This window comes from Mus pahari, chromosome 9, assembly GCF_900095145.1.
Source record: "Mus pahari chromosome 9, PAHARI_EIJ_v1.1, whole genome shotgun sequence".
Lineage (NCBI taxonomy): Eukaryota > Metazoa > Chordata > Mammalia > Rodentia > Muridae > Mus > Mus pahari.
In genome coordinates, this window is record NC_034598.1 from 21,174,334 (window position 1) to 21,187,012 (window position 12,679).

Below are 12,679 nucleotides of genomic sequence, written 5' to 3' on the forward strand. Positions count from 1 at the left end.
ATTTTGAGTCTGAACTCTTTTTTTCTAATTTTTTATTAGATATTTTCTTCATTTACATTTCAAATGCTATCCCGAAAGTTCCCTATACCCTTCCCCCACCCTGTTCTCCTATACACCCACTCCCAGTTCTTGGCCCCTTGGCCCCTGTACTGGGGCATTTATATATTTTAAATGGACACAAATCTCCCTAAAACATGATGGGAGCTATAATTAGTGCAAAAATTAGCAGGCAAAGATGAAAAGTGCTTTTGATGAAAAGCTAAATAAAGTTTAGTATTTGCAATAGTGAATAAAACTATAAAATTGCATATAAAATTGGGGAGGGAGTCAAAAATGACATAGAAAATGGCAAAAATTAAAAATTCACTAAGAGACATTAACAGACACAGTAACGAAGAAATTAGAAGAGTATAAATAAGAATTAAAAGGAAAGTTATAATTTTCATAAAATTTACCAAATGGAAGAGTAATCCCACAGTATAAATATTTATTTATTTATTTTTTACATCAATTAAATATATTGTTTCCTTATGGTAAAATGTTATTTCAACTACAAGAAACACCTTACAACTGTTGGAAGAGACAGAAAATTAATAATGCAGAAGACAAAACCAAACTACTGTGAGCTGTTTCCTTCATAATTCTTACTTTTAGGATGATGCCTACAAAGCATCATTAATAAAATATGATAATATAACATATTGGCGATGTGCCTCTAGTCATTAATGAACACAGTAACAAAGAAGTCCCAGAAAAGAAATGAGTTATTAAGTCTCTAATTCATTTCAACGACATTTATTTTACTTTATTCATGTGTGCATAAAATTTATTGATCATATCAATACTCCACAAAGACTTCTAAATCCTCCTATATCCCAGGTACCCCTACCAACATATCCTAATACCAACTCTAATTTCTCTTTCCTTTCCCTTTCTTTCCATTTCTCCTTCTTCTTCTTCTTCTTCTTCTTCTTCTTCTTCTTCTTCTTCTTCTTCTTCTTCTTCTTCTTCTTCTTCTTCTTCTTCTTCTTCTTNTTCTCTCTCTCTCTCTCTCTCTCTCTCTCTCTCTCTCTCTCTCTTTCTCTTCCATTCCTCTCACCCTTTCCCTCCCTCCATCCCTCTCTCTCTCCCTCTTCCCTCCTCTCTCTGTTATTTATTTATTTATTTATTTATTTAATCCCACAGTGGGTCAGGTAGCACTAGCTAGATTCATATTGTGCAACTGAGGATGCCTTTAACCCATTGGGTCCAGTTAATACTCCACTTGTGGATTCTGATTTGCCTGGTTATAGGGCCATCAACTGTAGTATGGGAAACCTGTTGGTGGCTGTATTTCCAAAGAAATATGATGCTTTCTCACCCATCAGCCACCAAATGCCAGTAGCCCCTCAGCTACCGGAAGGCCTCATAAACACCTCTCCTATCAATGTTGGAAATTTGACTGGTTTGATCTGATGCTCTTGTGGATTTTGGACTTCAATGGCCATGTTGTTTCCAGAAGAACATTTCACAGAACTCACTATCCTCAGGATCCCAGTTTCCTTCTTCCATGTTTCAAGAGCCTGAGGAGTGAAGATATATGATGCCTCATTCAGGGCTGAGCATAAACAATAACTTGCTCTCAATCATGAGAGTCTGCCAAAACAGCTCTAAATATAACCAAGCCTAACCAAGGTTAGAGGTAGCAGAGATCTATAGGCATAAGTCATGTTTTTTTATATAATATACCACTTTATTAGTTATACGCTATTATTTGACTGTGCTACTTGAGGCTTGCATCTCTAATATTTCTTTAAGATTTTTATGGTTGTTTTTCTAAATATGTTTTTTTATGGTTTTTATATTCTTTGCATTGGAACTCACATTACTTAATCTTTTAAAATATTTTATCCAGATATAAAGATAGTGTGTGTTTGGATCAAATTTATCCTCTATTCTTTCCTATACTACACCACAGCACCACTTTTGCCTCCTACTTTCAAATGCTCTCTCTCTCTCTCTCTCTCTCTCTCTCTCTCTCTCTCTCTCTCTCTCTCTCTCTCTTTATTATAATACCACATTGCATGGGTGTGAGGTAATTGACTGTAGCATAGGTGACCTCTCAGGATCCACATTCCTAAAGAAAAACCTACTCCCTCTACCCAAGAAGACATTATTGCTAATAGCTGTTCCTCAGCTTTGTGTGAGACTTCATGCCCCGTCCCTATCCCTACTCATGCTGCGATTTTGGCTGTTTAAACTTGTGATTTCACTTGCTGTGGGGTCATAGGGGTAACTGTACTGTCATAGCTGGAAAATACTGTTGTATTACTGAGATATATTCCCTCTGGATCTTAAATATTCCACGTCTCTTACATGATGATCCCTGAAGCTTGAAATTACAATATTTGGTATAAACATCCCATTTAGAGCTAAGAACCCCACCATCTGTTATGCTCTGCACATCCACTCCGAAAAGAAGGTTCTATGATAAGAGGTGCATTAATTTTTTTGTATATAGATAACAATTAGCTAAATAGTAGTAGGCTTTTTTTTATTTTATATTCACAAGAAGTAGTTGATTTTATTTATTATTACTTGTATATATAAGTAAATATATAAGTATGTAAAACAGCTAATATCATCTAATCCAAATTATATTTTCATCACTGTCTTTTTAATCACATATTGTCTTATCAATAGCTTATGTCTATTTCTGAAAACATATTTTTATATTTTGTATATTTATCTACTTCAGAAAAAAAAATCATATATCATACTTTTCCTGTGTGCTAAATACTGGTGACTGGTAGTGCAATCTCCCTGTTTCTTTGTAATATAATGGCTTTCAATCCAATCGTTATTTTCCAAAGAACATTTCATATATCATGTTGTGGTTCTTAAAGATCAACAGATCAACAATAACTTTTTTATTAGATATTTTCTTTATTTACATTTCAAATGCTATCCCGAAAGTTCCCTATACCTCCCTCCCCCCGCCGCCCCTGCTCCCCTACCCACCCACTCCCACTCCTTGGCCCTGGCATTCCCCTGTGCTGGGTCATATAAAGTTTTAGGCTTTTCATTATGCAGTGTGACTTAGCCAGTTATGAGGGGGGCAGTTAATTGTAACAGGCATGAGATCCATCTTGTGGAGTGGAACCTTGATTGGCCACTCCACTAGAGTGTCTGTTGCTACTGTACCTGTGGGTACATCCTGCTAGGTCATTATTTCAGTTTACAACATTCACAGCTGGGTAAGATTGTTAATAATTTTTCTCCCATAATAGCATTCTTAGAACCATCGAGCATTATGAAAGTTAAGTATTAAGAATGAAGCTTCCATATTAGTACTGACTTGAGTTTTCAATGCCCTCTGACTCTGTCTTCAGTAATAGGACCTCATCATCAAGTTCTGGAGGGTAACCAAGAACAATGGCAATAAACTATATTATTTGAGGATTTATGGGACCATCCACACCAACCATTCCAAAAGAGGCAATGGATTTCTTGCACTAAACCTATTATTTGATAACTGTGATGTCTTGGTGAGGCATTATTCCGCATTATAGGATTAATCTATGCAACCCCCTTTTGTGTGTATATGAATATATTTTAGGAGGCTTCTAGAATAGTAGGTTTCCACAAGATATTTTCAAATGTCTTTTTAAAAAGAGTAATTTTATTATTTACTGACATGTTTGTGTAATATATATATATATATATATATATATATATATATATATATATATATGCATATACATCAGGGTGCCTACAGAGACCAGAAAGGTTGTTGGGCTCCAGGGAACTGAAGATATAAGCAGTTATGGCCTACCTGGTGTGGGTGCTAGGAAACAAATATTGGTCTTGTAATAACTCATCAAGTGTTCTTTACTACTAAGTAACTTATCTAGCCCTTTAATTCATAATAATACTAGGCAAATAAAATATTCATCTGCTGTTGAAATAAGTTAAAATTATAAATTATTCCAAAAGCCAAAGGTTGATTATATATAATAGTATGCCATTTTTATTGCATATACCAGAAGTAAGCAATAAAAGCAATTTATCTTTTAATAACAATGAAGTGCTAGATTCTTTTCCCAATTGCTCCAACATGTTTCTCAGTAAGGACACGGTATATATCAGAGAGGAGGCACTAGTAAAAGACAACTATATGAAACCATTTGAATATAAGTTGAGTAATTTGAAATATAGTTAAAAGTAGAATACAATATAAATTAGTCAAAATCAGATATTTATTTTTAATACTGTATAATCAGTGTACTACTAATACATTTTGGCAAATTCTAGAAGATGCATCTGAAGAAAAGTAATGAGAATACAAATCACAAAGTGTATCATATTCTTTTATAACAAGGGAATATATGTTTAAATATTACATTAATATGTTTAATGACTGTATTAGTCAGGGTTCTCAAGAGTCACAGAATTCATGGGTAGTCTCTATATAGTAAAGGAATTTATTGATGGCTTTCAGTCTGCAGTCCAACTCTCAACAATGGTCAGTAGCAGCTGTAAATGGAAGTCCAAGGATCTAGCAGTTGCTCAGTCCCACATGGCAAGCANGCAAAGGAGAGAGAGAGAGAGAGAGAGAGAGAGAGACAGAGACAGAGACAGAGACAGAGACAGAGACAGAGCCTTCTTTTGTCCAATGTCCTTATATGGTCTCCAGCAGAAGGTGTAGCCCAGATTAAAGGTGTGTGCCACCACACTTTTAATCCCAGATGACCTTGAACTCGGAGATCTCCCTGTCTTAATCTTCTGGAATCCATAGCCACTATGCCTCAAGATCTCCATACCAAGATCCAGNTCAGAAACTTCTATCTCCCAGCCTCCAGATTAGGGAAACTGGTGAGCCTTTCAATTCTGGATTGTAGTTCATTCCAGATATTGTCAAGTTGACAACCAGGAATAACCACTACAATGACAATCACAAATGAAATCTAGATAAGGAAGACTTTGACCTACCTATTGTTACAGATAATAAATACAGATGAATTTTTATATAAATTGGTGACACTGAAAAGGCAAGCAAGATAAGTAAAATAATGAACAAAACATTTTCTTTTAAAATAGAAATATGAATTAAGCTATACTGCAACTATATATTACTCTGTTAAAAATTAATTCTACAACATGAACAAAATAAATAAATGAAAATAGAAAATCAGAAAATTTATACACTACAGAAGCACTACAATAATCACAGAAGTAAGAAACTAGAATTTTATTATGGAAAAAGGTATTAAACATTAGAACTTACATTAATTATGGGCTTTTAACCTCCATATGCACACTGTAGCATGTATGTACCCACATTCCTACCAATATACATGCATTCATTACTCAATGTGCACAAAGCTTGAAAGTAATTAAAATGATGTAAAATAATAACCCCGATTGTTGGTTCAAATCTACAAGCAAATGAAGCTCTTAATTGTAGAAATGAAGGGGATTATAATTACATGAGGGACATGCATTTATTTCTGTTGATATAAAGCAAACTGAGGCTATTACAAGCAATAATACAAAATGAGAATGGAAGTCAAGTGTAATAGCTCAGGCATGATTCCAGCAATTGGGCTGCTAGAAAGGCAGAATGATTTTGAGTTCTAGCCCGGACAGAACTATATAACAAGACTATGGCTAGACCACTGTAAGTGGAAGAGCCATTCTGCTGTCTTTACCACTTTATTCTTTGCAGTTGATTGTCCTTCACAATGCTTACAACTTGGGTTATATATTTTATTTTTTATTTTGGTGGTCACTATCCATGGAAGGTCTATTTTAGTTTACATTTAGAACCCAATCACATGGAAGCTGTGCTTTCTTCACTTTCAGCTTTTTAAACATTTATTTTTTTCATTTCTCAGTAGCCTAGAATCAAATTACCTTTCCTAACTATTCCTCGGTGCTAGCAGAGAAAACAACATGTATAATGTGAGGCACACTCAAAGCCTGTTCACAGATTTGTCCTTCAGAAGCACGCTTCCTCTGCACCTCCCAGCACAGGGAACATCGCTGTGGGCTTTCTTGCTCCAAAGATTAGCATTAGATAAGCTTTGGGGATAACCCAGAGTCATGCACAGCCATTTGTATTCAGGAAGCCATTTATGTCATGGTACAGAATTCTATTACTAATTATCATGCAATAAAAAATGAACAGCACAAATGGCATTCAAGTGGATGAGCCTAGTAGCAGGACATACAAGAATTGATGAAATTAAAAATCAGCGTCTTTCCCCTCTGCATGGCTGCTGTGCAGGTTCTGTTTAGACCTACCGCACACCAGGGAATATCATTCGCAATTCATTTGACTTCGATTCCTTTGTGATTTTGTTTTCTTTACATAATGCATCTTTTTTTTCTCATCTCTAAATATATTTTACACACTTTATGCAACAACTGCATACCATTCTGTTTATGTAATGTAAGTGCTGTATATTAGAAGGAAAGGCTCTCCATGTGTAATGAGATTGTATTATGTATCATAATATATTGTATTATGTCTGTTTTCAACGCCCACAGCAGCACAGCTTCTCTCTAAGCATGGATAGGCAGGAAAAAATGCATAAGAATGGAATTGTCTTTGCAATGAAGTCATGTGTCCAACTAATGATAGAGACATAGTTTGAGAATGCACTCTTTAGGTTCCTTTATTGGTTTTATGTTGTATCTGTTCGGTACTCATCTTTGTTGATGCATGTGGGCCTTAGAATGTTAACACTAATCGTTTTCTATCCTGTTCATAACACTGTCATATATCCAGGGTTGTAATTTCAATGATTAAGAATTTTCTTATATGTCCATGGGACAGATACCACAGATTGGTACCAAATATCATTTTCTATTCAATTCTTGGTCTTCTTATTTGTTTCTTTTGTAAAATGCCTGATTTCCCAGACACCTTTACAACACATAATCATGTGACATAGCATATACTAATAACGTAGAAAATAATGTGTGATGTTCCACATTTCTCTACTCCTCTTCTAGCATAAAGAGTGGTTGTGAGGCCTAGAATAGTCAATGTGTGATTATGAGCCATCAGCAAAAGCAAAAAGGAAACCTGCCAAGGATCATAAGGCAGAAGGCTGGAGAAAATTGGATCCCTAATGGCATGGCTGAGCTTCAACAATCCTTAACTCCCAGCACATTATGTGGAGAAAAGAACCCTTTATTTCTCTTAGAAACAGTTGGTCAGATTTTCTGCTATTTGCAGACAAAAATATTCTGGAATTCTTGTCTCCTTATCCTTTACTTTGATGTGCAGTTCACAATTCCTGTTAATGCTGCTGCTGCTGCAGCTGCTGCTGCTGCTGTCACAGCTCACTGTGGCCTTCTCCTTCCTCATGAGTTCACATTGCATGAATGCAAGGGATTGTTCTCGTTTTAATTTGTTAGAGTCCTTGCTGGTCTCCTTGTCTGTAATACCACACAGAACCCAGTTTCTTACATCTTGTCTCTTCAGATTATTTTTAGTAGGAAGCTCAAGATGGTTCCAGTAATAGATAAGACCCCTCGAGTAGCCTTTTGCCAACTCCTGGGTTCATTCTCATAAGAAAGCTCTTTCAGGGAATTTCGGTGTTTTACCTGTGACTTTTCTGTCTTCCTCCATTTGCAAAGACAGTCAAATGATGTCCTCTCACCACTCTCTACCTCATCCTCAGTCAATGCTCTCATTGAACCTTTTGGGTCTTTCATGACATCAACTTTTCCTTGATGCTTCACACTGACTAACCATTGGTGTCACATCTTCTACTGGTGTCTCATGTTTAGCATCATGGTTATCATTACCACTATATTAACAATAGTAATCATTACCATCTTTATTTTTTAATTTCTGTATATACAATGAAATGGATGATACATATCAGATACCCCATAAATATTGGAAAAACTGAATGGAGAAGTGAATTACAAGTGGAATTGATTATAACAATGAACATTTTGACTGCTACATCAACAGTGTATTTTTCAATCACTGTTGTTAAATTCTGAAAGTAAGCTTACTCTTACTTTGTCACTCATAAGTTGTTAATATGTTATCTTCTTTTTTTTTACAGTTTTCTAAATTTAATTTTATTTGTAATTCATTTTTTACATTCCATAGTCCATCCCCTGCCCCTCCCCATCTACCCTCCATCTGCTTCACATCCCACACCTCCTCCCCACCCTACCCAGTCTACACATGAATACCTCCAACCCCCATGTCACATGACATCTAAAGTCCCTGGGGCTTTCAGTCTCTTGAGGGTTAGGTGCATCATGTCTGAATGAACACAGACCCAGAATTCCTCTACTGTATGTGTGTTGGGAGCCTCATATCAGCTGATATGTACTGTCTGTTTGGTGGTCCAGTGTTTGAAAGATATCAGGGATCCAGATTAATTGATACTGCTGGTCCTCCTACAGAATCACCCTTCTCCTCAGGTTCTTTTAGCCTTCCCTAATTCAACAACAGGGGTCAGCAGCTTTTGTCCATTGGTTGGGTGCAAATATCTGCATCTGGCTCTTTCAGCTGCTTGTTGGGTCTTTTGGAGGGCAGTCATGATAGATCCCTCTTTGTGAGTGTTCCATAGCTTCAGTAATAGTGTCAGACCTCCCCTTGATCTGGATTCCATAGTATGTTATCTTCTTGCAGAGGTATAGGTGACACAAGTACCATCTACCCATGGGTCAGATGAAGCACCAAGAGGAGATGATCCTTACATATAATAGTAGCATTAAAATTTAAAACCTAGACTTAAACTTTTACTACTGCATGCTTCATTGGCTACAAAAAAGTTCCTTACAAAGTACTGTATGAAATGCTTCCTTAATTAATGTGCCTCAGAACATTCACTACTTGTTGAAAAAGTTGCTAAAGGTTTCATATTTAATAGCGTTATTCTTTAATAGCTCAAATATTTAGCTAGTCTTATTTTAGAAGCATTTTAGCCTTGAAACTTTTAATCTTGTTGTTAGATATGCAGGCTGTAATGATTTGCCATCCAACTACATATTATTTGGAGGGCAACAAAATATATTTACCTTCAAGCCATTAGATGGTATTTCTTGCCTATGTCAATGTGATATAATATCCTATGGTGTTTGGAGTTTAATTTTTTCTTTTGTTTTTTGTTTTTGTTTTTGTTTTTGTTTGGATTTGTTACTATTTATATCTACTCTTCTCACAATTTTATGGGTTTTTTTATTGAATTTTTTAAGGATTTCATTCATGCATACTATATTTATATCATATTCCTTCTCCCTTCCCTTTTCAAGGTTTTCCATGCCCCCCACAATCTTTCTCAGATTCATGACTTCTTTTGCTATAATTATTAGTTACATATATATACTGAATCAACTAAGTGTTGCTATATTTACATGTATTTATGGTGGTTCTTTTGTGATTGAAGAACCTATCAGAGTGCTTAGTCTTAGAAAAACTCTTGATTCTCTGTCTCTCATCAGCCATTAATTTCATGTGGTTTTTCACATAAGAGTGACCTTGTAAAATTCCCCCATCATAACTTGTCATGTAGGTCTTGTTTGGCAACCATATTGTTTATATTTCTAGGGTTCATCATCCCAGTCATGTATAGAACATACCATGTAACAGTAAGCATATTGGCCCTGTGGTTTCTACAGTCTTTCTGCCTTCTCTTCTATGTTCCCTGGGCTATAGCTGTAGAAACTCCATTATAGCTATATCAACTGGGGTCAATACTCCAGCCACCTATTCTATGAACTTTGACCACATGAAGACCTAAGTAGTAGCCTCGATTTGTTGCAGAAAGAAGCTTCTTTGATCACCAGTGAGAACTACACTTATCTGAGGGAATAAGATATGCATTTAGAATACAGTTACACATTATATTGGTTCAAGAAAATGTCAGTAATTGGTTGTCTCGTACAGCCTGTGACTTCTCCAGTTTAGGGTAGTCAGTTAGATTTACAACACTAAGCATGAGTTCTTGCATATTAACACTAATTAGACAACTGTCGGTTACTCCCAGGATTTAAGTGCAGTTGTCGCTCTTTAGGAGATATCTTATCAGCCTGGCCATTGTTGGAAGTTTGTATGCTTTACAGTAGGGCAGAGCTGTTGATTGCTTTTCTTCCTTGCTGGCTTACATAGCACTTTCTGATACTAAGAAGGCTAGTTCTCAGGAAGGAGGCTTCCATATCATCTCTACTATATTACTCCATGTCTTATGTCTGAAGTATATGATATCTTCACCATCAATTCTTTTAAGTCTGAAAGGCAAACAAGGGCAATAGCAATAGCCTGTATCACTTTGAGTCTCTTGAACCCATATGACCAACAAGTCAAAGAAATATTTCAAATATAGTTCCTGGGGAGAAGCATTATTTTCCACTATGGCATGATTATATATGTGTATACACAAATTAGGCAAGCATTTTTAAATAAGCTTATAAAATAATGTTTTCTATGGCTTTTGAACATCCTCAATGTTATTTCTCTCTTCCTCTTCCCTCTTTCCCTTTTCCTCCTTCACTCCTCCTTTTTCCCCTTGTTAGCAGCTGAATCCTTAAATTTGAATATGGAAACGGAAATAACTGCAGAATCCAGGAAAAAGAAAGGGGCCGTTAGCTCTAGAAGGATAGGGACATAGTAGAGCACAGGTGTCATTCCAGTTTTGTAGAGACAGATGCTAAGACTCTTTTGAAGTACAACTATCATGCCAAAATCTAGAATCAGATAGGGATCATAGTAGAACGTGAATAAATTAGGTTAGCTGTGTAGGAAATGATTAAAAAACATTCAAATGGGAAAGGAAACCTTTACCTTAACCCAGAACATGCTGATCTATGGGACCAAGTAAGACATACATTTCTGTTTAAATGGTGAAGATTCTGAAAAACATCACAAACCTTTTGGTTTCTTTGCTTCTTCAGTATGTTATATATTCATCTCACTAACATTCAAACTGGCTGTTTTCTTCTATATCGTTGATACTCAGCCCATGTTCCATGAACCAGGAACAGAGTTAGCATTTGAATTGTACAAGTTTGTTTTCAGTTCATAACTGGATAATGGGTTGTATATCACCAGTGGATAACAGTGGACAATTTATACATAATACATGCTTACATTTGCAAAGTCCTAAACTCCATCAATAAATGTTTGAAATTTTTAAAAAAGCAGGATAACCCAGCAAATGTCTTTTGTAAATGTTGTTTGCAAGAGGACTCTATAGACTTGAGTAGGCAGTGACAATAGCCAACCCCCGCCCCCCCCCCAAGTGCGCACAACTGCAATCTAGAATATTGAATACCATTATGTCCTAATTATGTGGATGAAGAATGTTTTCACCAATCACTGTAATGATTGTTATCTGTTACTAATAATAGTGACACCATCAGCTGTATTATTTCTACACTTAATACTTGAAATTCATTCTCTTAAGGCCTAATAATAGGAAAACAGTTGACATACTCAATCCTGGTATATCGGTATTGGCAATATGTTTACTTCTAAATGGTTTTCTTTTCTAATGTTCTTTTCCATATATTAAAAATTACAATGTATTATGTTTAGAAAAATTGCTATTAAGCTCCATGATATCTTCTACAAAGATGCTCCAACATCATGCAAAGAGTGCTGAGCAAGCCTGAAAAGTGAAGGCTACATTTTCTCATTCTCTTATTTTCACCTAAATACCCATAAAATTGCTTACATAAAAATGTCAATTTCCAGATCCATGGGTGATTGGGTAGTGACAAGCGGGAAATTAGAGAAGTCAATTTGCATATATTATTTGCAACTGAGAACTTTGTTTGACACCTCTAATAGCTCCCTCAGTGTCCCCAGGTGTGCTTGCTGAACAGCAAGGGTAAATGGAGGGACAGGAGCTATGATGGCTCCCACCTGCTCTGCCTCTGTTTCAGCAGGGCTCCATGATTATGCTTTTTTAAAACGACAAAAAAGATAGGAAACAGCTGTTTTGAAACACTTAAAACTGCATCCACCCTTGACAAACAGAACAGATTTCTAAAGTGCTTTTTTGGTACCAAGTAAAAAGGTCTTTTGAAATCAGAAAGAACAAGTTAGTTTTACTCAATTCTTTTTCGGTACTCATGCCTTTTCAAGCATTCACATATTCTCCATAAATCAAGTTGAGGGAATTCATTGCTTATGAAGAGTAGAATGAATAGCACTTAAAAGAATGTGAAGAAAGCAGCCAGTGTGAATGCCTTTCAGCCCAGCAGGCACAGGTTCACTAGTTCCGGCTAAAACGAGAAAGTGGTATACGTTAGAGAAAAGCCTCCTCGGCCTCTGAACTTTATCCCAAAAGTTGCCATGGACTTTCTTGAAGCCTTATTTGTTCTTTCTATTACGTGAAGTCAAGTCCCTTCATCATGGTATGGCATTGTGCCATGAGAGACATTTGAGACAGAATTACAGCTGGTAGCCTTAGTTTTGCATTCATTTTACTACAAAAAGGAGCCTCCAGCTCCACAAATCATCTCTTTAGTTCCTCCAACAGTCAGTGGAAAAAGTGCCATAGAAATCCATGTACTTTTAATTCATTGTACGTTTTAGTATTAAGAAGTCACAAATAAAAATCGCACAGCACTCAGGAGGCAGAGGCAGGAGGATTTCTGAGTTCGAGGCCAGCCTGGTCTACAAAGTGAGTTCCAGGACAGCCAGGGCTATACAGAGAAA

At 36.2% G+C, this 12,679-nt stretch overlaps 1 protein-coding gene across 1 annotated transcript in view; it reads left to right on the forward strand.

Annotated features, from left to right (window-relative positions):
* The window catches only part of LOC110326754 (chromodomain-helicase-DNA-binding protein 6-like), a 126,276-nt gene that overhangs the window by 94,314 nt on the left and 19,283 nt on the right, over positions 1-12,679 (forward strand). Inside the window, 1 exon segment of the mRNA XM_021205334.2 lies at positions 7,277-7,430. Within this exon segment, the coding sequence (XP_021060993.1) occupies positions 7,277-7,430 (154 nt within the window).